The sequence below is a fragment of the Carettochelys insculpta genome, chromosome 2 (genome assembly GCF_033958435.1).
Source record: "Carettochelys insculpta isolate YL-2023 chromosome 2, ASM3395843v1, whole genome shotgun sequence".
NCBI classification, from domain to species: domain Eukaryota; kingdom Metazoa; phylum Chordata; order Testudines; family Carettochelyidae; genus Carettochelys; species Carettochelys insculpta.
In genome coordinates this window covers 124,707,257-124,733,933 of record NC_134138.1, presented here as the reverse complement: position 1 = coordinate 124,733,933, position 26,677 = coordinate 124,707,257, and the positions used below count along the sequence as shown (strand labels likewise).

Sequence of the window (26,677 nt, the reverse complement as noted above, 5' to 3'; positions counted from 1 at the left end):
CAGTGTTGACCCTAGAACTCCTAGCAAGGCACAAGACTTAAGGAAGGTCGATGGGAAGAGCAATCCCATTGACCTTCTGCCATGAGGACAGGGACGAAAGTTGATGGCTGAAAATTCAATTTTAGGTATGCAACTGTTATATCAGCTGTTGACTTTCGAGGACCTAGCCTAACTTTGAGATTCCCTAGTCTGATGATCCAGGTGGATCCACAGCAAACATGGAGACCTCATTCTCCACCCACAGGAACCAATAACATGCAAGGAATGTGCATGTGCATGAGCATTGCTGCTGTCATCTAGTCCTGGGGTGCACAAAAAGTGGGGCAGGGGACTTTTTATAATATTTTAATAGCTTTCCTAGAAATCTCTGAAGAATGTTTTATTTACTGTACTTGAAATTAAACATATCGATTGGAAATATTTTCATACCCACGTTTAGGTTATCAAAAGCCAAGGAAAATCTACCTTGGGCAGCCTGAATGTCATTTGGATATGCTTTAACTACCCATACACTCATTTCTCTCATCATCCACATTCCACAAAATGATATTTAAAATAGATATTCATCTCTGTGTCTTCTTACAGTCTCTGTGAAATCACTTCAGCTGAGTAATAATTATTCCAGACTCACATTTCTCCATAGGATAGTGGCATAGAAGACTACCCTTGGCTAAAATTAGATCCAAATCTTCAAATTCATGCATTTTGCCAAAGAAGCCATCTTTGCTCATTTCAGGAACGAGGAAGTATCATATTTAGATTACTTGCAAATTATTTCATTCATTAGGTGCTTTAATAAAATTCCATTGTGAGTATAGTGTTTATTCATTCCTTCTTGTGTGTTTTTGATCCAAAATAATAAATGTTTCTTACAATAAAATGTTTAGTGAGTAGATGGTGGGAGATTTATACACACAAGCACACATACGAACTGCAATATTTATAAGCTATAATTTTATGTCTCCTTTCAGAGTCACATGAATCATTAGGGCGGAGTCTAATTAAAGATGTACCCAAACTCGACCTCAAATCTTCAAATTCCTGAACTTTCTGGAAGTTCAAAGCTGGATTTGGATCCAAACTTTGCAGGACAGGCTTTATCTGGCAAGTCTCCTCTCTTTGTGAAGAGGGCTCCTGGTTTAAAACCCATGCATTTAGATGCTGACAAAAATATCTAGCAGTAAGGGCAGGAAATGTAACTCACTTTGTAACAGGAACTGAGATGACTTGAAGAAAGAGCCATTGACTACAGTAGTGCAGATAAAGCCGCACAAACCAAAGTAAAAGTACCAGCAGCACAATGAACCAGAAGTCCCGAGAACGACGTTGTGCCAGTCCCAGTTCTGAAAAGACTCCATACATCCCAAACTGGAAATTCTCAATGATTCTTCTGGACACACTCACTGCAACAGCAGAGTGGCAACTGGAAATACATAAAAGCAAAACAAACCAGAGTCATTCTGAGATGCACAAGGAATAACTATTTATGAAGGAAGACACACTGGAAACTTGCTGTATGGATAAATTTGGGAAACCACATTTTATCACTGCTTTGAGTGAGTACTATATCTGTATTTATAAAGTAATGTGCTTGCCCCTATAGGATATACACATATAAAAAGACAATGTGAAAATTTACTTTGTGATGTATATGCACCCTGTGAATTTTGTCCGTTTCTTTCTGTTATACACACAACAGGAAAACATAGGTTGGGAGAGGTCACAGATGGAAAAAGAACTGTACCGTATTTGCTCTGTCCCTCTGCAGCTGCAAGAGATGGTCCCTCAGAGATATAATGGATCAGGTATTGAACTGTCACGAGATTTAATCAAGCCTGTCTTTTGATATGTGTGTGTGTGTGTGTGTGTGTGTATTTGCTGCAGAAGCAGGTATTTAACAAACAGATCAGAGTTTCAGCAAGTTAGGTCAACTGTAAAAGCAAACATCTAAAAATGTGGCAGGAACTAAAGTTCATTTAACAAAGAGAGACCTTAGAAAGTTTTTTTAGGAGTTCATTTCACATAATTAAAGTTCAGATGGAATCTTCATACAGGGACTGATGTTATGCTTTGAAAGCCATACCACCAGGTTTTTTAATATTCCCTCCACCAATTTGATTACTAATTACTTTCCAATGAATTCATTATTAATAATTCCCTTTTTGACAAACTAATATCAGAACTGTCATACATATTTATTTCAATTTAATAAGTGAAGTTAAGTGTTTAGGGTAAGAAAGTGCTGGCTGGTGCTTCATTCTAAATGTTCTGATACATTGCAGAGACTAAAACTCTTTTTGAAACTTGCTGTCATGAAAAAAGAGAAAATAGATAGGAAGTTACACAGTATAATACAATGTGGTGTGATCTGCCCTTTAGTTAATTGCTATGACTCTTTAAACGAAAAAAAGAAAGAAATCAGAAGCATAGATGCAGGCTTGGCATTATGTTTGCAAGAAACTGGAAAATCTCAGATGATTCAAAACTGAAAAGACAGTGGCTTCTTTGACCTTTTGAAACTTCCAACTGCTATGCTTATGTCCATTGATTTAAATGACTAAGCAGTTCAGATGCACAGCTCCAGAACCAAGTATGAGGTCATTATGATCTTACCATCATTTGTACTAATGTAGTCCTTTGAAAGCTCCAAAACATAAAGATCTTTCTGTGGAAGACTCAACAACAAATAATTGCAATATCTGCACTGTGCACTTTTATCTTTACTTTAAAGTTTTTTACTGCCATTTTATTTTACATGCCCTCCTCTTCATATGGACTACTGTTACAACTAGAAATGGGAAAACCTCAAAAGATTCTGAATTTGGTTTTGACCTGAAGAGGCACCTAAAATGTAGGTACTCTCCAACACCTACTCAGACATGCAGAGTCTGAAAAGTATAGCTAATGATCTTATGAAAACAAGTTTTCTCATGAAATTGTGGTGCCTCATGCTTCTGATCAGGCAAGAAATACTTCAGTTCCCATTCTGTCATGGTAGTCTAGCAAATTTGGAAATAGAAGTATAAAATAGTGGCCAACATTCTAAAGGGTCCCATTCAGATTTGGTTCCAAAAATGAACTGAAGCTTGGGAGCTATGGAGCATTTTCCTTGTTTTTTTGTACTGATACTTCAGGCTTCCGTAAAAAACCACCCAAATCAAACCTTGGGGAGCAGTGGTCATATTTCACAGGACAGTATTCTCTTCCTGAAACTTAATGCCTTAAATTAACATGGCCTCCACCTCTCAACTGAATAATCCTTGCTTTGCTCACCCTTACAAGAATATTTTAATTTTTTCAGCATTTTGCAGTTTCAGCAGCACTGTTTCAGATTTCTTTTATTCTTTGTTATAGATGAACAGTGTAACAGTACCTTTGTGGCTCACAGCTGAGAACACCAAATTCAGGTCACACATTATCTGACATGCGTAATAGGGCAAATACACCCCAAAATGATGGTGGTTATTTCCCCATGAGAAATACCAAACCAGACACAAAAGTAATTTCTGTATCACCACATCAGCCAACAAGAAGTCATAGAAGAAGTTTCCTGAGGAATTCCAGTCTTTGGCTATTACTAGCACACTACATCAAAGTAGCCTATTTCTAAGTAAGAATATCGAAATAGGCTACTTCAATGCGTATCATGTACACATCCTCCAGGGCTGGTGCCGTCAATGTTCAACATCGAAGTAGCGACGGGGAACATCGAAAGGAGCTGCCCCGGAAGGAAACGTGGAGTGTCCACACACACAAGCACTCTCCATCGAAATAAGGGGCCAGCAAAGCCTGAGGACAGGGCCACAGGCTGGACTAGCCCTTCTGGGGCAAGAGCAAGCTGCTCCCTTAAAGGGCCCCTCCCAGACACTCTCAGCCTGCACAGCACAAGGTCCACAGAACCGACAACTGGTTGCAGACCCGTGCACTCAGCATGGACCCCCAGCTGCAGCAGCAGCCAGAAGTCCGGGGCTAAGGGCTGATGCATACAGCAACCATATAGCCCTGCAAGGGCTGGACAGAGCGTCTCTCAACCCCTTAGCTGATGGCCACCATGGAGGACCCCACTATTTCAACGTAGTGGGACACGGATCGTCTACACATGCCCTACTTCGACGTTGAACGAGGATGCCTAAATATCGTGCCTGTTATTTCAAAAATTATTTCAAAATGACAGGAGGGTGTCAAAGACACAGACTAGCTATTTCAAGATACCTCTGGTATCCCAAAATATCTCAGCAGGTAGACATAACCTCAAGGGTAGAGCTGTGATTATAACCCATGTCTCTTGAATCCCACCTCAGGAGTCTATTCAGGGGGCTTTAAAAATAAAGGACCCAGACCACCTTTCATTATGGCTAAAGGGAGCCTTTACACTGACTTTCAGAGAAGCTGAATTAGTCCCAAACTGTCTTGAATGCTCATTAATCTAGGTGCATTTTTTCCAGTTCTGGTACTTGGAAAGTTGAGGCATAATTCTTAAAAATGGCTTTTCATTCAGTATCTTACGTTTGAAACAAGTGCAAACAGGTACTGAAAATATTTTCATTGATATTACTAGTGTAAGCTTGCAGGTGAAGTGACAGTGCTGGCAGATAACATTTCTAGGAGATTTATACAAAATTTGCTTTAGGGGAAAGAGTATGAGAGGTATCTTTTAAAAACCAAACTACCACCCTAAAAGCCCCTTCAATCCAGGGGTGAAAAGTGAAAAAAGCTTCAAACGAAAAGCCACTCAAGCAATGCGTCCATTATTAATACATTATTCCTTAGATTTACTGGTAAATAAATGTGGCTGAATGCTTTTGTTCTAAGACATTAGTTTTGCATTTTTCTTTGTAGAACACCAGAACATAATGAAGAACAGGCATGATATTGCAACAAAATAGGTCAATTTTTCAATGAAATGATCAATATGGAAAGAAACAATACAAAGATTTTCTAAAGTGGCTCTTGATGCTTTTTAAATAGTAATGACAGATCTAAGGTGTTTTGGGCAGTTATTGGGTACACTGAAGGTATGTTGCTGAAATTGTAGTGAGCGTTTCAGCAATGTACTGGTTGGCTTAGTCTGCATTCTGAAGCTAAGGGCTAGGTTTACATGTTGCTGTAAATCATCCTAGCTCCTTTGACTTTCACCTCTGAGGATGTGACCCTAAATGTATCGATTACATACACGCAGTGTAGAGCAAACCAAATAAATGCAAAACAAAAAAGCAGCCCTGCAGCACCTTAAAGACTAAGAATAGTATTTAGTAGATGATGAGCTTTCATGGTAATTGATAACAGAGAGCAAAAAGAGAAAAAAAATTAAAGAAAAAAAGGTGACGAATCAGCTAGATTACAGACTCTTTTTCTCTCAGGCTATGTCTACACTAGAGTTTTGTCGAGAAAACCTGGGGAACATCCAGATTCCTAAGGTGTTCTGTTGACAGTACATGAACAGAACGTGGCACTTTTGTTGACACCATTCTGCCATTCCCCCGAGGCAGAATGCCTGAGTCACTTGCCCAAGTTGGCAGCAGGCCAGTGGCAGAGCTGAGAACGCACACCTCTCCAGAGTCCCAGATTGGTTCTCTATCCAGTAGGCCCCAGGTAACATTTTGCTTTTATATCTTACTTAATAGTAAGCAGAAATGGCTTCAAGTACAAGTGGGGCAGGAGATACGCTGAAGAGGAAGATGTTATTTTGGTCCAGTTACTTTTCAAAGTACAGCCCACATTTTAAATTATTGAATTTGTGAGCACGAGCCTAGCAGCTAAAATCAAAGGCTATGTTTGTAATGAGACTTCATCATTCATGATGTTGTTATAATATGAATATGGATTATTGGGAGACAAGGAGTGATTGACACTTGATCTACGGCTCCATTTAGAGAAGGTGGCAGAAGAGGGAAAGGGGCATTGAGTATTTCTGTGAAGTGAAAATGCCTGATGAAGCAGAAAATAGAAACGTCAAATTGTTAAAAAAGTAGAAGTTACTGTACGGAAGAAATAAAATTATAACAGGTTTATAATCAGTTGTGCTTTCAGAGGAAAAAGGACATTGCCCAACACCACCAAACCCCAAATCCAAAGATAAGTCAATTACACCTCTCAGATTTGCTTTGGTTCACTGACATACAGCTCACAATAATATATGAGTGCACCTGATGCCACCCACTCTGCTGAAGTATTGACACTTCTAGGAACCTCTGCAGATGTGCTAGAAAAAGCAGATTTCTGACGAGGTTCAGTGTTCTGTCTCACCAGAGGAATGGAGCTGGCAGGCAGCAAAGACTGAAATTGCCACAATGCAGGGTCTGGCTGCATCACGTGCCTGGTCATGAGACATAATACAACATGATCACTGGGGACTAGCTGGACATCTGGGGCGGGGGGCGTATTTAACATAGACTCACAGACTTTACAGGCAGGAGGGGCCATGTTGATCATGTAGCCTGACCTTGGGCACCTTGCAGGCTTCAGAACCACGCCCACTTCTGTAATAGACCCCTAAGCTCTGGCTGAGTTCCTGGAGTCCTCAAATCCCAGTTTAAAGACTTTCCATTACAGAGACTCCACCACTTACACTAGATAAACCTGCTAGTGACCACATGCCTCAGAGAAAGATGAAAACCCTTCAAAATATCAAAACAAAAAAGCAGTCCAGTAGCACTTTAAAGACTAACAAAATAATTTATTAGGTGATGAGCTTTCGTGGAATAGACCCACTTCTTCAGATCATAGCCATTCCAGATCATAGCCATTCCAGAACAGACTAATATTTAAGGCATACAGAACCAAAAATAGTAATCAAAGTTGGATTTGTCAACTTTGATTACTATTTTTGGTTCTCTGTGCCTTAAATATTGAGTCTGTTCTGGAATGGCTATGGTCTGAAGAAGTGGGTCTGTCCCACGAAAACTAATAAATTATTTTGCCAGTCTTTAAAGTGCTACTGGACTGTTTATTTGTTTTGATAGTATATAGACTAGCACGGTTTTCTCTCGGTTACTCTTCAAAATATCTGTCAGTCTGACCAGCCACTTAATAGTGATGTAGATCTGAGTTCCAATCTGAACTCAGGCTCCGCAGGCTATGCCACCAGTCCTGACTCCCATCTGGCATACTCCCCACCCACCCACACAGCTGAGCTGCAGCCCCAGTGCTGGGAGTTAGCATGGCCAAAATGGTCCCACACCCCAACCTCCACGCCACCCCACATGCTTGACAGATAGTGCAGCCTGAGCAGCCCCAGCCCAAGGGCTGGGCAGGAAGAATGGCCAGAGAAGTCCCACTGCCAGTAGAGCAGGCAGCATTCCATGGCCCTAGGGCACACCACAGTCCCCAGCCTGCCTGCCCCAGCCTCTGGTACTGGAACAGCAGCCAGGAGGGGGCCTGGAGGTAAAGCATGGCTGAAGACATGTCAGTCTGTTTGAAAAGGTAGGGCCTTCCTGTGCCTATGATACTTGCTGCCCATGCCCTCCACTGTACCAAAACCGGACAGTTTTCTTGGAGCAGTACTTTTTGTAACCCTCATTCTCCCATTCTTTTATTTTTTTCATGAATTGTTTGCAGTATGTAGATAATAAGGTAAATCTGAGTCCCACAAAGCCCAGCACCTCCTGAAGATATTGCGATGGTTTCATACATCCCTGTGATAGATTCTGTGACTATCCAAAAGAAAATAACCTTTCCCACCCACAACAAATAATCAGTGTGATCAAGCTGGCTTATAAAAATACTCTGGCGATTTCATTTTGTCTACTTTTTTTTTTATTAATTACCCTTGCCTTTTCATTATTTTTCTTTATATGGCTATACTTATTTATGTGTGTACAAGGGTCTGAACAGATGTTGGTTATTTGCAAATTGATTATTCAATATTCGTCATATATTCTCTTCTTTTTCCAAATCTAAAAATGACTAAAAAGGGGGGAAAAAAAAGCTTTCAATTGTACAATCAGAAAACAGAAAAAATACAACTAATTTAACTAATCAAATGCCCTTAATATTACATTGCAAGTGGACAAAGTGAAAAGTTTAAAAATAACCCTGAGGCTGAAAGTTGTTCACACCAAAACTGTTCTTGAAACCATGATGATTATTGAATACTCACGTAAAAATCAACAAAGGAATAAGAGCTAAATTCACTGGAAAATTTAGTCATGGATAATGTGAACTACTATAGCTGTATCCAAGCTTTTCGGGATCTTTTCCTCACATTTACGATACAATGAAGATATCCCAACATTTGAAACTGTTGGTTATGTGCTAACTCATATTATTATGTAAATAAAATTAATCAATTATCTGAAGAAAATATATTTAGGACAAAGCAAGTAAATTTTTGTAACAGCTCAAAAAATAATGAATTTCCTTATGTATTACACAAAGAACTACCCAGATTATAATCCACAAGAATACAACTATATTTAAAATATTTAAAATAATTCTTATATAATTTAATATTGAAAATAATTATCAAAAAAGGCATCTTATCAGATACTATACTAATATTTGAAATGCAATAAAATCATGGCATATAGAATTGTAGAAATTGTTAACCCCAAATCGTTAATTTAAAAAAAAATACTTTTAATCTCCACTAAAACTTTGAGACAAAATCCTTATAATTTAGAAGAACAAAATTCATAGCATAATATTACTCAGTTTATTGATTAACTGATTGATTTTCAATTTAATACTTTGTTATATTTAGAATGTAATTTGTTTCCTGGTTCTGGAGAAAATACAGGCTTCAAAGAGCTAATTTAATTCATTTTGAGCTTGCTTTGATTCAAAACTATTTCTTTTAAAATGTCCCAGCATTGTCGAATCTGACTTGAAATCCACCTTGAACTATGTGTACTTTGACTAACTCTCTCCCTAAGGCAAAATGATCCCATATTCAAGCAGGGCTTTATCCCAGTTTTCTAAAGGATTTACACACAATGTACCTGATACAACTGGACCAGAATGTCAACCATGATAGAAATTATGATCAAGACATGGAGGATACATAATGAGAACCTCATCTATTTTTCTATATTGGTGGAGAGTACCTTTGGGGGTTGTTTACAGAAATCAGGTCTCCTGCATTTAGAAAAAAATGCAGAAGTCCTTGTGCAGTGTTCTCTTTGTTTGCTTGTTACATTACATGTCATACTAGATACCAACCGTGTTTAAGGTGTTCAAATAGCATTATAATAGGCTGCTGTGCTGCCTTTGGAATGCAGCTTTACAAATGCTCTTTCCACAGAAAGGCAGTCAGTCTTCTTCTTCCACTGTATTAAGAAATTTAAAAATTACCACAGCTGTTAACTCTAAAACAAATATATTACTGGCTGAATGGGAGAGTGGAGATATATTCCATTATTACACACAATAATATTCAACTTCTTTCCTCTAGTGCCTACAGTTGCCTCTGTGGCCTGGTACAACTAGTGCAGGCTTCTCTTTTTGTTGGTATCAGCTCTTCATCTGATGACAGGTTCCTTCATCTCACATTTCCCTCCCAAAGGGGACACTCACTCTGAAAAAGCAAATCTTTTTGTATACTGTGACAAGTTCCTGAAACCTGCTGCTTATTACAGCACAGCATTGGGAGCTAATATCCAACTCACTTGCAATGTCAAAAAACAAACAAGTGAGGCATGCGTCCTCATCTTACCTGTGGACAGTGAAAATGTAAAGAGCTCACCTGTTAATGTTTAATGTGAGCTGAATAAAATTGGGCTGTGGGTTCATGATGCGCTTTGGTGATATTTCCTCTTACATATCAGAAAAAACATGGTGGTTGCATCTCCTTCTTTATCCTTTTACACTCCCACATGCTCAGGTGCAGAGGGCATCCACCAGTTTCTGCCATTTATTTCAGTCTTGCGCTGGTCTGTTGTGGCTACTGAGTGTCATGTAGATAGGTTTAGCTTCTCTCTGTATAGTTCTCTGTAGTGTTTCTTTAGGTCAATCTCTTCTTCTCTTTCCATGCAGCATTTATACTATCTCTTGATATGGAAGTCACATTGGGTAGCATCCTTAAAGCATAGCCTAAATATGAGTTGTGCCTCCATTCCCTTTTAGCAGAGCCAAAGCACCAAACAACGTTGAAATGAAAAAGACATGCACAGGAAGCTCATGTGACAGAGGAGCAGCTTTGGCTTGTCGGAGGGCTGGTGGCACGAAAAGGAGACAGAAGTCTACTGGGAGATCACTGAAAGGAAGGGAGTGAACCACATTCATGTTCGCCCTCAATAAAATTATTCCTTTTCTGACTTTATCTGGAGATGATACTTTGGAGAGGGTTCAGAACTGGGCAAAGGTTCAAGCTGGATCTCACTTTTGCAAGACTAGTTTAGCCAGTCCTAAGGACTGTGTCTTTCCTGACTGTGAAGAGTGTCAGACGTTCTTGCTCCCTCCAGCGAAGAGACAGCGTAATTCAAGAAAAACAAGGAAGATAGGTTTAATAAAGTTCCTGTCATGGATATTAGTATTAAGAGCTAGGGACTGTCAATCAAAGATGACAAGGTTAACGAAGGGACAACCTTACAGACAGGTATGCAAAAGCAGTGCTTAGAAAGAATAGATACTTGAAAAATACAGATATATGTATGCAAGTGTAATGTTCTGATTCACACCCCATTGAAACTGATGAAAATTGACTGGTTTATATTGGTTTTGTATCAGGCTTTTAGGAATCTGCATGTGACTCAAAGAAAAACAGGAGCTGGTACTGGAGTGAAACACTTGTATGTTCAAAATCATAAAATACTTAAACATAGCTCCCAGACTTTCCATTTGCCAACTCTGGTCAAAAGAAAATTTTGCGCAAGGGTAAACGAGACATTAGGACTACTGTTAAACATGTCATTTAGCTAGTTTCTGAAATTCAGAGGAAGAGATTAGCTAGGCTACCCATCTGTAAGAAAGTTAGTATCTAAAGAGGAAATACATAGATTAGATTCAATCCTGAGTGTGCATCAGCTAATACAGCTATTCAAAATAAATTAATAAACACTTTTTCCAGTGCAATCTGCAGGCTGAAGCTTCAGAAGTGGAAGGATCATTGGAAAGGTGAATAACTGCAGTTGGGTAAAGCAACAGAACGCTTTTGTTGTCCTATTGAACGTGAGCATCAGTACTGATGTTTATTTCATTTAGCTTGCAATCTATTTTTTTTCATTTAGGCTGTGTCCACACTTGCATTCCTCTTTCAAGAGAGACATGCAAATGAGGGAATTTGCAAATGCAAATAAGGTGTAGATTTGCATATCATTTCAGAAGAGCTTCTTTTGAAAGAATAAAAGCAGTGTAGATGCGGCACTTTTGAAAGTAAATCCCCTTCTTCAAAAGAACCCCTCTTCCCATAAATAAAGCAGCACCAAACTCCCTTCCTGCAGCCAGAACCTTTCGAGGTGGAACATAATTGCTCAGCATCAGGGAGCTGGCACAGCCTTGCCCACACTTGGAGGCTTTTCCTACGGCAAGAAAAGGCTACGATTATATGGCTATAACTCAGCCTTTCCTCACAGTTCCCCTCCCCGCCCCCTGACCCCACACACACTAGTCAGAGACTTTTCTTGGCCAGAGAGTCTACTGCTGAGGAGAGCAGGCAGTATGGCACCACACACTTGGAAAAACTAAGGCATAGATTGGGTTATGCAACTTTCTTATTTTAGACACCAAGAAAGATCAACAACAGTAGTCAAGGAGTGGCTCCTCCTCAAAGATGCTGCTCCTTTAAACAGTGATAACTGAAGAACTAGTCCTCGACTCATGTCAACTGACCTGAAAGAAGGCTGGAATCCTTATCCCTGATCTGTCAGGCCCCAATATACCCTAGCCACAGCAATAAAGAATCTGAAACTGCTCCTTCCTCTTCAGTAACCTCTATCATTGCATAGGTTACTGCTAGGACCATTCCGGAGCTCATGCCTTTTCAAGAGTACTATCACATTTAACACATTTTCTCAGCCACCTCCTACTCTTGATATCAAATTTTCTGGAATTCTCATTGCATCCAGAACTGCACCTCTCTCTGAGCCTGTTTCAAAGCCCATTGCTGTCTATGGAAAAACTGCAGTTCGTTTCAATGAGCTTTTATCAGGCTTCCTTACCAGTTCTCATTGCTTCACAATTCAGTTTTTCATAGACTTATAGGCTCAAATTGACTCCAATCTGCACACTTTGTTTTAATGACAGATTGACATTCTGTTTCACATTTGCCCAGCAGACCCTGGTTTTGCATTGTTTGTGCTCAATGTTTATCTGGATTATTCCCCCCCACTTTTTTTCCCCCCAAGGGCAGGAGGTAATGATACCTAAAGTATTAAACATGTTCACAAAGTATTAAAAGTTGCATAGCTAAATATTCCCACTAAGTCAACAAGAGCTTTCTACTGACTTCAGGGTGAGTGTGTTTTTAAGAACAAAAAAAAAAACAAAACAAAAAAAACGCACAAAATGTGAGATAATGCAAAAGTTAAGGGTTGCCATTTTTCAGCATAGTTTAGGGGATTTAGCTATGCAACTACAATTAAAATTAACAAGAGATGTGTGGATGAATCACAGTGACCGATTTGAAAATCTCTACCAAGGCTGCAATAGCTTTGTTAATACACAGGCATGTGCTAATTTCTATTCCTATTCCTGATTTTCTTATTTAACACATAGTTTTTAGGTTACTCTTTATCTCCTAAAATATATAGCATAAAACTTAAAAATATAGAATATATCTGACCTCACATTGCTGTGGAAACCTTAATTTTGTCATGGCCTGTCTTCTTTGAGATTGTCAACTGTTCAGGCATTACTTTAACACATTTTGTTACTTTCAATATAACATACCAAAATGGCAAATCACCGTTAATAATTTACAGAACATTATCTGGTAAGATTCCTTTGACTAAATAACACTAGCTGTTCAGATTCACGGTAAAATGTATCACATATAAAGGTTTTAACATTTCTTCTTGTTCTCAGGTATACTCTGATCATTTGCTCTTGAGGGATTTAAAGTAGAATGGCAAAGGTTACACCGACAGGTTGTCTGTGTATTTTCTTCTCATATTTTGAGGCACTCAGTAAATTCCAACACTGAGTGATGAGACATAAAAGAGAAGTACAATCACTCCATGATTTAAATGTCTGTTTGTGAATCTTGAAACACACTACTGTACATGTCAAGAGCTGTTAAGAGAGGCAAAGTGAGTGAGATAATATCTTTTATTGGACCACCTTCTTGTGGTGAGAGAGACAAGTTTTCAAGCAACACAGAGCTCTTCAGATAAGAGTTGTTAAGGGCATTTAATGAAGGTCAATTGATTTCAAAGTTCCCATGGCAGACAGAAGACCGTGCCCCAGATTTTTATTTCATTTTGTCCTTCTTTTGAACTACCAGGTGGAATCTGAGGAAACTGGAATTGAATAATCTCGAGGAGATGCACAGATGATGTGAGAGACCAAGGTTAGAATTGCAGAACAAGCTGATGTCATGAAAAATGTTGAATTCTTATGCTTGTTTCTTATAATGTAGCATTAATAATTTGGCATTAAGCAAAATGTCTATAAACTTACTTTGATAAGAAAACTGGGGATCATTCATGCAATTATTGCCAATAATCCAAATTAATCCAGTGCCAAAATTACAGATCATATCTGTCAAAAGAGGTGCACTTTTTCAGCATAGTACAAGGAAATTAGGACATACAATTTCTTTATTACATTAACCTAAGCCTCATGGCTAAGTCATTTCACTCATGGATGCACAGGAAAGTTAACCCATAATGCTCAAGGGTGATTTTATTATATCCTCTAACCTCTGATGCGCCACTTGTCTTAAATAAAATTACTAACATCCCTTCTTGAAACCCAATGGTTTCACATTACTGACTGAGAAATCCCTTTCACAACTCCAGAATCCTTTTGTGGGTTTTGATACTAAGACTGAGTAACCTGATATGGGATCACGTGTCCTCATAAAACATGGAAGGAGCAGTAAGGTGTGTTAAAGGACAGTGAAAGGAAAGGCTCATGTTGAAATTTTTGCAACTGAAACAGAGAAAACAGTTCTAATTGTCAGCATGTCATATTTTAATTGTGACAAGAGTTGCCTCTACTGTACAGTTTTTGATCATTAGGGTGTCAAAGTAATATATTAAAGGGTGTTGATGAAGCAACTGTGTAGCAGGGAGATGAAGGAAGATCAACTAAATGTGTTCAGGAGAGGGGGGGCTGCATATATTTGAATGAGCCCCATAAAAGTTTAAGAAAAAGAAAGATATTCAGGAGCTTGGAGTTTTATCTGTGTGCTGATGCACGTTAATAAAAACACCTTGCATTTATACACTATATAGTGCTTTTCACATTATAGCAACAGAATGGAAATCATGCCTGCATGTTGCAAGTGTGTCTTTTACAATTTCTTTAATGAATGGTGTTCAGCTGGAGACTAGTCTTGAGCTGAGAGTGATGTTCCCTCAACAGAGTTGCCAGCTCTTGGGAACTTATCGCAAGGCTTGAGATGGTTGATGTTTCTTCTTAAGCCCCAGCAGATAAAAGAATCCCAACTTTATTTATTCATTTTATCTTAGAAAAGGCAAGTTGCTGACCTACTTGGGTCCAGAAGAAAAGACTGAAATGAGTGCACTCCAAGGCCTCAGAAACTGAGGGGGTGACAATTAAAGAGGACCCAAAATGGGGTTTTGCTTGTCCACCTCACGCTTTGTAAGCCTGATTGTTTGGTGTCTGACTTATAACCTTTGTTCAATGCTTGGGTAAAGTAACATTGCATCTCAATGATGATGGTGAGATTACTTTGCACATGGGAAGAGTCTGGGATAACTCATAAGTCTCTAGGAAAGGGTATGCAGAGTTTCAGACCATTTGATGCCTTCCAATGTATCATAAGAAGGAAACAGTCTTGAAGCGCATTCCCAGGTGACAGGAGCAATACTGCCTGAAGAGTAATTGGCAGACTCTTCAGATTCAGCTCACATTGAAAGTAATAAGTTATTGTGGGTTCTCAGCACCTCTGAAGGAGTCAGCATCATGGCTGGTCATACATTTTCCCATCAAAATTGGGTTTTAATGGAAAATTGCATTTTCAACTGAACAAAATTTATAGCGAAAAAGCTCCTTTCTTTGAAAAAAATCAACAAAAAGGAATTTCTGAAATGTGGAGTTTTTTCCCCCAAAATGAATTTCTATTTAAAAGGATGATGCTGTAATTCAGTCTCCTCTGGTCCTCAGCCTGCTCAATGCATTGGGCTTGCCAGCTGGATGACATCCCTCTGGATGCACCATAATCAGTTATTCTTCTGGTGCAATTGTCTCCCTTCACCAACAGAGGAGCTTAGAATGCATCACTGGGGCCCCCGGCACTGACTCCAGGGTTACTTCAGAGCTGGACCACTCACTCAGAAACAATAGCAAGTGCTCAGCATCTGCTAGTAGTCAGGGTCTGCCCCTTCTGTCCTCCTCCCCCTGGCCCCTCTCGCTCTCAGCAGCCCTACAAATCTACTCCTCTCTTTCCCTCCCAGTGCCTCTCACACAGGTGTTTCACAGTGGTCAGCAGCTTCAGGAGGGAGGCAGAAGAGCGAATGAAGCATGCTCGGGGGTGGGGGGTCAGAAAGAGGAGAGGTGAGGTGGAGTGGAGCGGGGCAGAAGCTTGTAGGAAGGAGTGGATTGGGGCACAAAGAGGTGGGGTGGGTAGGACCTTGGGCAAGGGCTGGACTACACACACAATGTGGTGGGGGGGGTGGTTTGAGCACTTCCCCTCAGCCAGAGCAGAAATCAGCACCTATGACTGGAGAGATTGTCTGACCAGAGGAGAATCAGAACATCAGGAATCATAGCCATATTTCATAATCAATCATTTTGGGTTGGGACCAAAAGATGTGTGTTTTTAACTTTTTGTCAAAGTCAAAAATGCCTGTGGAATAATAAGACCATTTTCCAGTCATGTCAAATCTGCACCGTTAATTTTGCTTTCGAAAGGGCAGAGTAAGTTGTGGGTGGAGTTTGATGAACGCCTTGTTACAGCTGTGAATGATTACAATCTTTAAAGAATACCGAAATGAAAAAAGGAAACAGTATTGCAGTTTAAAACATAATAACAATGTATTATAATTAGTCCTCTCACTCAGGATGCAAAGATACCTTCTATTAACTAAATGAGTGATAATTACTTGGATTACTGTTATATTTACAGTGTCTGTGAATTCAGGGCATAACAAAGCATTCTATGCTCTTAAGTGTCAAAAACAATAATACTACACAAGGAGAATGTTTTTAAATGAAGTAAAAATGAATTCCATATAAGTCAAAATAGTTACACCCACTTACCCGAGTGGGGAAATTGATTGATACAGTATATTGGAATGAAAAAATATAGAGACACATTGGTGGGAGTTTATGAACCCACCCTAGATATTGTATCTATGGCAATGACAACATCAGTAGATTTTGCACCTGCTATGAAATCTTGCGTGATATGATGTTACCACAAAACATTTTTCCATTCAAAAACATTCTAATCATAATGAAGTAGATATCATATAATTGTTTCCACATTGCAAAAGCATGTCATTGTCCAACAAGCTGGCTCCATGTCTGCTTCAGAAGGGCTGGTCAGAAAACTTTTTTTCTTTTTCATAATTTGCTAATTGCTTATATTACAATGTCTCAAACCTTGTTCCTGAAATATACTTGACTTACATCCTTGTACTCTGAGTGCAGCTTAGATCACCTACAAGTCTCCTCTGCTTTACTTTGTCTCGAGACAAAACCTGTAGCTGATGCCAGGAGTACCCCAGTTGTTGATCTCAGTAGATCTCTACATTGTCCAAACTCTTCCTCTTTTGCATTTTCCTTGTGAGTTCCATGTGAGAGCTTGACAGACTATGCTGGATGATGGTTTTCTGAGAGTGTGGTCTAGCCACCTCCACTTTCCTCTCTTGATTTGATCATCAGGTGGTTCATGTCCTGCTGTGTTCCAAAGCTCCTCATGGCTACATCTACACTAGGACACTATGTTGAAATAGCCTATTTTGAAGTAACGACATTGAAATAGGTTACTCCAATGCGTATCATCCACACATCCACTGGGGCTGGGGCTGTTGATGTTCAGCATTGAAGTAGCGATGGAGAACATTGAAAGAGGCCATCCCAGACAGAAGATCAGAGTATCTACACACACAAGCACCCCCTTTCAAAATAAGGGGGAGGGGAAGCCTGCAGATGGGGTCACAGGGCAGACTAGCCCTTCTGGGGTCCTGAGGAGGGAGGGGAGCCAAGGACGGAGGGGCTGGCTGGGGGGTCTGTGGAGGGAGGGGCTGGGTGGGGGGGTGCCTGGGAGGAGGATACCCGGGGGGGGAAGGGGCTCCCTGCACACCCTCATGGGTGTTCGTGTCCCCTTCCCACAGGTGGTCCATGTGCTCAATGCCTTGCTGCTCCAGAGTCTGAGTTGGGGACCTGGACATGGCCATCGCAAGATTCACTGCCATGGGGTTCCCGAACTGTTTCAGGGCCCCAGATGGGACCCATACTCCCATCCGCTCCCTGGACCACAGCAGGGGACAATACATAAACTGGAGTGGCTACCACTCAGTGGTCCTGCAGGCCATGGTGCACAGCTGGGGCTGCTTCCAGGATGTCTACATGGGCTGGTCCAGCTGTACCCATGACGCCCATGTGTTCCAGAACTTGGGTCTGTGCCACCGGCTGGAGGCGAGGACTTACATCCCCCGGAGGGAGATCTGTCTGGGGGACACCACCATGCCTCTCTGCCTCGTGGCAGATGAGAACTACCCCCTCCAGCCCAAGCTCATGTGTCCGTACACTGGACACCTCAATGCCAGCCAGGAGCAGTTCAACGGTCACCTGAACAACGCCTGGCAGGTGGTGGAGAGGACTTCTGGCCACTTGAAGGGCTGGTGGTGGTGCCTCCTCACCCTCCTGGACATTGGCCTCCAGAATATCCCCCAGGTTGTGGGCACGTACTGCATACTCCACAACATCGTTGACAGAAAGGGGGAGGCCTTCATCCAGGGGTGGGCAGTCAATGCTGGCATGGGCTTCCCCCAGCCAACTGCTGCACCCAGTCGCCAGGCCCACCAGGAGGCAGTACAAGTCCAAGAGGCCCTGAGGGCCCATTTTGATCAGGGGACCCACTGAGCACCTTCCTGGCCATCCCTGACAGGCCTCCTGCACACCACCTCCACCACCCACACACCATCCCTGCAACAAGCACACATCTTACAGGGGTTTTTGAAAAACAAAACCATGAATTATTGATTAAATGCTAACTGTGTAGTGTGGATTGTGAACAACAAATTAGAATTATATACAAATGGAGGGACAACTATATACATGGGGGGACCAGCGGATGGCTCGGCCATCGGCCCATCACTCTGGGGTGAAGGTGGAGGGGTGTGACCCATGATGGGTTCGGGTCACAGTTCCTCCTCTTGTCCATGGTCCCCAGCACGGCAGGCTGGGAGGATTGGCAGGTAGGGTTGGGATGCTTCTCCCATCCAGTCTTCAGCCACAGTGGGCTCCAGTCCTGGGGGGCTGGGCAGGCAGGGCTGCAGGTGGGGCAGCAAGCAGGTCAGTGGGTGGGACAGCAGGGAGGGCAGCAGGGAGATAGCAGGGGGTGGGAGCCAGGCCACGGCCTCCCAGAATGACCTGGCTATGTCCTCGAATACCCCAGTAAATTCCTGCCATGCTGCCTGGTGCCAGGCAGACTCCTTCCAGTCATACCAGAGCCTCTCTTCAGCCACCTCCACCTGCCACCAGAAAGTATCTAGGAGCTGGGGGTCGACAGCAGCTGTCACCTGGGTCTGCGGGGGCACGCCCACCCCGGTGGCGGCAGTGCCCCTGGGTGCTGTAAGGGGACAGATGGTGCCTTGCTGTCCAGGGCCTCTGATGGTGCGGCTGTGGAAATGGGGAGGGGGAGAGAGGGAGGCCATTTGTACTGTGCCCTGGCTGGTGGCCTGCGTCCCCCTGCCATCCCTTGGGCACTGGGTCCCTGTTCCCCATTCCCCATCCATGGGCATGGTGTCCCCATAGGTGGCCCAATTGCGTGGTCGCCCTCCCCGCCCCGGTGTTAGAACATGGCACTGTCCATGGGAGTGACTGCTGATGAATGCCGACGGTTGTGCCGCTGTCCCGGGGCCGTGCTGTGGCTAGGCTGTTGTGGGCTGGTGTCTGCTGCGAGTGTGGGGGATCCCCTGGTCATGTCTGGTGCCCCCACCCCATGGCCCCAGGGGGTGTGTGCCCTGTGGGGTACATACCCAATGGTCCACTGTCGTGGTTGGGGGATGCATGTTGGCCAGACGCCCAGCGGGAGTTCCAGGATGGGAGGTCAATAACGAGCCCCTCCTCCTCCTCACTGCTGGACCCCTCCTCAGTGGTCCTGAGGGCTGGCTCCTCTGGTGGTCCCCCGGGTGCAGGGCTGGCCTCCAGGCCGGATTCCATCTCCTAGGCCTGCTGGAACTCCTCGGCCGTGATGTTAAGGATGGCCATGGTGGAGGAGGTGTCCCAGGGGCCCAGGATGGCCCTGAATTTTCTGTAATAGGGGCAAGTGGAGGGGGCCACACCAGACCAGCTGGCTGAGTCCTGAGCCTGGTGGTAACCCTGCTGCAACTCCTTCACCTTGCTCCAGATGTGATCTGGAGTGTGGGCAGGGTGATGCAGGGCGGCCAGGCCCTTGGCCAGCCAGGCAAATGCTTCTGCATTCTGCCACTTGCTCCCCATTACTTGGAGTGCCTCCTCCTCATCCCAGAGCCCCAGCAGTTCTCGGACCTCGCCCTCCATCCAGGATGGGCCCTGCCACTTCTTGGCCCCTGTCTGGCTACCTGGGGGCCCTGGGTCCCCTCAGGGAGAGAGCTCTGGGGGTGCTGTGGGGGCTGGCTGGCTGCCGTGGATATTGGGTGGGTGGATTAGGGCCTCTGGAGGGTGTGCAGGGCTGGGACGTGCTGCTGTCTGCACGCTCTCAGATTCCTGTCACAGGAAATCCGGGTCCTTGGCACTTTAAAGCTGCTGCACATGGCGATCATAGAGTCCCACAGGGGCTGGACAGCACATCTCAAACTCTCAGCTGATTGTCGCCATGCAAGACCCTGCTATTTTGAAGTAGTGGGAAGCACACGCACTACTTCGACGTTTAATGTCAAAGTAGGGCACTATTCCCATCTTCTGATAGGGATAGCAATTTCAACGTCTTGCCGCCTAACGTCAATTTCAACTTCAAAGTAGCGTGCGGCATGTGTAGGCGAGACATGCACTATTTTGAAGTTGCACCTGCTACTTCGAAGTAGCCAGCTAGTGTAGGCATGGCCCATGTGTGACAAAGTCTTGCCATTTGATGCAAAGGAAATACCCCCAGCATCTGTTTACGAATGTCTGTAGTTTGTGATTTGAAGACTTTTTAGTACACCAGGTCTCACATCCATACAAGAGCACACTCTTCACATTTGCGTTGAAGATCCACAGTTTTGTCTTCACAGATATTAAATTGGAATTCCATATGGGATGAAGAGTCTTGAATGCAGTTGTTGCTTTCCCTATCCTAGCATTGATATCCCTGTCCGTTCCTCCATCTCTGGCCATAGTACTCCCCAGGTAGGTGAACTGTTCCATATCTTCTAAGTCACCTCCCAGTGTGATAGTATTGATGTTGTCCTGGCTGATCCTTATTGTCTTGGTCTTTCTCTTGTTAATACTCAGTCCAGCCACTGAGGTAGTTTTGTGTAGTGCTGTGACCTTTTCTTACAGGCTTCCATGTTGGTGTGAAAGGATTTAAAAAAAGGTCTTCACCAAAGTGGATACATGACCAATTATTTAAATAAAGTGACTATATTTACATGCCACAAGAAACTCTAGAAGTGCCCAGTAATTCTCAGGTCATAAAATTGCATGTACATTAATAAACATGTATAAATTTGTATGTGTAGATACAAAATTGGTAATTGCCCATGTAGCTATCCACTCTGTATGCCAAAATGGTCATGAGTACAAATTTGGAAAATTCTTCCAGTGGTTGAAAATTTGGTCCAATATACATTGCAATTAACTTTAGTATTACTTGAATTTTAAATGTAATCAAAATTTGGAACTAAAATACCAGACATAAAATACTACCTGTGAAACTAAGCCAAATAAAATCTAACTGACTAGAGAATTATTCTAACTTGTTGCTCATAAAAATTGAACACAGGGAAAAACTGCATGAAGTCCTGTCATTTCTTGACCCTGCATGGAAACTTTAAACAGAATTGTATTAATTTTGCCACAGCATTATCATTAGGCAGTAGGGTATATCTCTGCATTGAATATAATTCCAGTATTTTAACAAATAGAAAAAAAGGGGGTTGGCCTTCAAGATATTGAAAGCACAATCTTTTAACCTAAAGCACTTTATATTTCTATTTCAGTTCATTTATAATGACAAGATAATGATTCACAGAACTGCTGATAAACAGCAACTGTATACTTTTTATTTGCTTCCTAGCATTCCTGGATAGCTTTATTGTAAACAATTTAGGAGATAATGAAAGGTAAAACTTCCATCTCAAAAGGTTTGATTCAATGAAATTATTTGGACGATCACTTAGGTTAAGTGTTTAGCCCAGAGGGTAGTATAAAATTTCATCAAAATTCAAACCATGCATAAATGATCTCAACCTGCAGTGTCTATTTATACCACACAACATGTTAGTCACATTCTTTAACCGCAGATTGAAAGTAATGATCAAGTCACAGATAAGGATGAAAAACCAAACATGTGCTATGCCACCCATGTATAATTCAGTTAGTGGTAAACAGGGATTTTAAAATGTCCTGTATTTATTATAAAAGTATATGTTTTTCAACTGCTTGAAAAACTTACATGTACTGCTACAGAATGAATGGAGAGCATGTTTAAATCTGACTTAAAACATGTCACATACATAAGAAGCCAAAATAGGAAAACAATAAATAAACTTTATAAAGTACATGGGTATTCCAAGGGGAAAAAGCCTCAGCAGGCTTAATTGGAGTAGGTGAAAACAAAGAATATTATAAATGTGCATCAAAGGAAGAATATTATCTTACACGTTTTGGTCTGTGCATTTCTTTAAACCAGCCTGCACCATGCTGTGTGTAGCTTCTTTAATACCCCAGGAAGAATCTTATTAACACTGAGAAAGTAAATGTTCAGGACTAAGAAGCCAAGTATTTCAAACCTGACTGCATTTTAGGTGCCCCAAACACTGTTTTGGTCCTAGAAGAAAAGAACATTTGATTTCAGAAGTTATGAACAATGAACTTCAGTGAAAATTGTTGGTGATCAGCAGCTCTAAAAATTAGGCCCCTTTTATTGAGGAGCCTAAATAGGGACTTTAAGGAATCTCTGTAAGAAAAAGTTTTTAATCGTCATTTCCTGAGGGGAAAAAAATGCCCTCGTTTTTTTAAACCAGTCATTAGTTTTCTCAAGGAAGGATGAAAGTGAGTTATCTGGTCAGAATCTGTTCTTTTCTGGTAATAAAGACAAGACCTCCAGTTACTGAGGTGATAAAAGAATAGATGCTGGAATAAACTGCTAATTATAAAGCCAGGAAGTCTGAAGACCCACAGAGAATATAGTAGTAGTAGTAGTAAACATTAGTTTAACTGAAGGAACTTCATAGCAGTCACTAGGACTGTTCATAGCTGTAAGCATTAAGGGGCCTCATGGAAAGTCTCAAGTGATTTCAGCAAGCTTTGGATGAAGCCTTATGCCTAATAGAAAGGCTTAACACCATCACATCCTCAAGACAACATATCAGGGCTGGTTTCGGGCATATAATCAAGGCAGTTGCCTTGGATACCTTCTTCCAGGAAATATTATGCTGCTTGGCTGTTTTTTTATTCATCTATTTATTGCTGGGCCACTTGGGGGTGAGGTGTAAGGTGGTCATTAGGCTCCAGAGGTACCAAGTCTGAGGACCTTGGGTCTGTTGATATTATGTAGGGTTACCATATATGACCTTTCAAAAAAGAGAACACCTCTGACAGTGAGTGTATGTGTATCAGTATCTACCAGCAGGGGGAAGTAAGTAAACTGTTTGGTGTGACACTCTGTCCACCTCTAGTGGTCAGTTAGACCAGCTAGGGATTGATGAGCTTGGTACAGCCTTGCCTAAGAGGCTGTGTGCTTTAAGATCTCTCACTGAGTTCCAGAGGTCTCAGCTTTGATCCCAGCAGCCACCAGCTTCTATCACCTCGGTATCTGGGGACAGAACCTTGCACAAAATATATTCCATCCTGACTGCCAAAAATAGCTAGGGCTGCTCCTGTCGCAAATGCAAGAGCTTCCCTAACTAGGAAATGGAACAGGACCGTAGTCACAAATCTTTCCCGGATGTCTGGAGTCTCATAATTGAATCATATCCTTTCAGCCTCCTGGGAAGCTTTGAGACCGCTGAGGTATTTGATAGAGCTATAAATGCCATTTAAAACTGGATGCTCTCTTTTTGTCTAAGACTGTAGCTGCGTCTACACGTGCACGCTACTTCGAAGTAGCAGCACCAACTTCGAAATAGCGCCCGTCGCGTCTACACGCGTCGGGCGCTATTTCGAAGTTAACTTCGACGTTAGGCGGCGAGATGTCGAAGTCGCTAACCTCATGAGGAGATAGGAATAGCGCCCTACTTCGACGTTCAACGTCGAAGTAGGGACCGTGTAGACGATCCGCGTCCCGCAACGTCGAAATTGCTGGGTCCTCCATGGCGGCCATCAGCTGGGGGGTTGAGAGATGCTCTCTCTCCAGCCCCTGCGGGGCTCTATGGTCACCGTGGGCAGCAGCCCTTAGCCCAGGGCTTCTGGCTGCTTCTGCGGCAGCTGGGGATCTATGCTGCAGGCACAGGGTCTGCAACCAGTTGTCAGCTCTGTGGATCTTGTGTTGTGTAGTGCAACTGTGTCTGGGAGGGGCCCTTTAAGGGAGCGGCTGGCTGTTGAGTCCGCCCTGTGACCCTGTCTGCAGCTGTGCCTGGCATCCCTATTTCGATGTGTGCTACTTTGACGTGTAGACGTTCCCTCGCTGCGCCTATTTCGATGTTGGGCTGAGCAACGTCGAAGTTGAACATCGACGTTGCCGGCCCTGGAGGACGTGTAGACGTTATTCATCGAAATAGACTATTTCGATGTTGCAACATCGAAATAAGCTATTTCGATGTTGGCTGCACGTGTAGACGTAGCCTGTGTGTGATAAACAAATGACTGGGATTTTTCTTTTCAAGCTTAAATAAAACTATCTTGTGGACAAGGATCACTGAATTGACAGCTATGGGTGTAGAGATAATACTATTACTATGGTTAGATTGCATAATTTTTTAGGTCAGATATTAGAGGATGTCATTACAGCATGCCTGCTGACCTGGACTGGCCAGAATTTATCCCTCAGCACCCATTTGCCTCATCTGAAGATCTAGCTTTACTAAATGGTAATGTATTGATTCAGTTCTGCCGACAGGGAGGGTTGTGGAGAGTGAGGAAGGGGGTAAATGCCCCAGGAGCCAGTGATTCTAATGGGCCTGTCGTTCCCAGCCATTGCCATTGCTACTGCAGCCCTGGATCCTTTAAATTACCATGGGAATGCTGTGTGGCATATTGTACAGCCTCATGTCACATGCGCTGACTGGCTCCGAGGGTCAGCAGGAGCAGTGGCATGGTCCCTGTAGTGCTGGGATCTGGCTCTCCACCCCCCCACCCCTTTCACCCAAGACCCCACCTTTTCTCAGATCAGAGCTACACCCTCCCCAGCAATGCCCAGGGGGCTGGCAATCCTGTCCCCCCTGCATTATTATAGTTGTTTCTATTCCAGGAGCATCTAAGGACCACAAGCAGGACCTCCCACTATCACAGACACAGTGGGAACAAATGAAACAAAGATTGTCCCAGAGCACTCAATATAGAATTTAGACTGCACAACAGGGGAACAAACAAACTGGTGAAATGTAAAGTTAAAACTAAGTGGCTACATCTACACTAGAAACATCTGTCTACAGAAGTTACTGTTGGAAGAGACGTTGAGACTAAACTTCTGTCAGCAGATCATGTCTTCACATAAAAGCAGATCTTTTCATTTGCTCTGTCGACAAAGGGCCCTCCCTCCCCGACCCCAAGCGTCTACACAGCTTTTTTTGTTGACAGTTTCTGTCAACAAAACACATTTTTATGTAAATGTTCTGAGAGTTTTGTTGACAAAACCCTCTAGTGCAGATGTAGCCAGTGTGTTTAGGCAAGTAATCGCACTGGTCTCAGCAATCACGTGCAACTTCCAACCTAACACATGCCAGACAGGCATGACTTGTAAGCATCACAGCAAATGTATTTTTTCTGGGTGGATTAAAAGAATTAAAAATGGTGGCTTTGCAAATTCTGACAGGAAACATTCTACCTAGTTTAAAGCGTGGGATATAAGAAATCACAAGTGTCAGTGGGAAAAGTAGATAAGTGAGCAATCAAGGTCTGAATTGTGGATAAAGTGATGGGCTAAATGGCTGATTGCCTTAAAGATGAACAAGGCAGACTTTAGTATGGCAGAGGCCTCCTGCTAATAGAGATTTATGAAAGTGAATTTTATTGTCAGTAGATGTTATAAGATATGCAGCCTATGACGTGACTAGGGAGAATATAGGAAGGCATAAAAATTTGGGGCAGACCCTCAGATGGTGAAAAATGCCATAGCTGAGGATCTATCTCATGGCATAAATAAGGTTTTATCCATTCCTAGATTAGTAAATAATTTAGGCTCAGATTTTTCAAAGGTATTTATGCATTGCAAAGCCTAACTGTCTTAGAAACCTAAGTCTCATTGACTTTAGTATTGATGAGATTTAGGTATGTGCCTATATCACTTTTAAAAATTAGACTTAAGCTAATGGTTAAATACCTATCAAAATCTGGGCTAGAAGAATATGCAAAAGTTGGGACTGACTCATAAGTATTTGACTTTGCTGAACCACAGTTCCTCACCAACACCAACACCACCACAAAAAAAAAAAAATCAAAATCAACACATTTTGTAACTTTTGACATATAAAAGTCTCAATGATGTATTTTCAGTTTGGTATTATACTCTGTACTGATTTAAGTTTTCTGTTCTTTCAAAAAGGGTAATCTCATACAGATTAAATCTTTATTTTTTTCCTTTGGAAATACTACTCTTTTTTTTGAGTATAAGCTTTTGTGGGCAAAGACCCACTTATCAGATCCGCTCACTGATTAACATTTTTTGACATCTATTGGACAAATGACAGAATTGCATTAAAAGTAAAATGCAGGCAATACCTTTATCACAGATGAATGAGACTTTGGATATATTGCTAAGTTGCTTTACCTGCTATATTAGTAAACCGTTTGATCCATGATGTCAGAAGTAGCAGTATTCTTTCTCTCTCACCCCCATTAATTAAAATCAGTGAACCAAATGGGACACGGAACGACTGCTGGCATGACAAATTTCAAGACACTAAGTCTTGCAATTGCCATGATGTCAGCTCTGAAACTTGGCATTTGGCATTCAGAACTAGATAACCTTACTATAGTAACTACATTCACTGTATCTACAAGAAGGATGAATAAATCAACAATAATTGAACTACTAAAAGTGTCTAATTTCCAGCATAGTGCTTCAAGCAACAACTGAAATTAAAAAACTGTTAAAACACAGCTA

At 42.1% G+C, this 26,677-nt stretch overlaps 1 protein-coding gene across 1 annotated transcript in view; it reads right to left on the bottom strand.

The window, feature by feature from the left end:
• Nucleotides 1–26,677, bottom strand: part of LOC142008281 (uncharacterized) — a 262,225-nt gene that overhangs the window by 73,743 nt on the left and 161,805 nt on the right. Inside the window, exon 18 of the mRNA XM_074985463.1 lies at nt 1,205–1,423. Within this exon, the coding sequence (XP_074841564.1) occupies nt 1,205–1,423 (219 nt within the window). The remainder of the gene's footprint in view (nt 1–1,204; nt 1,424–26,677) is intronic.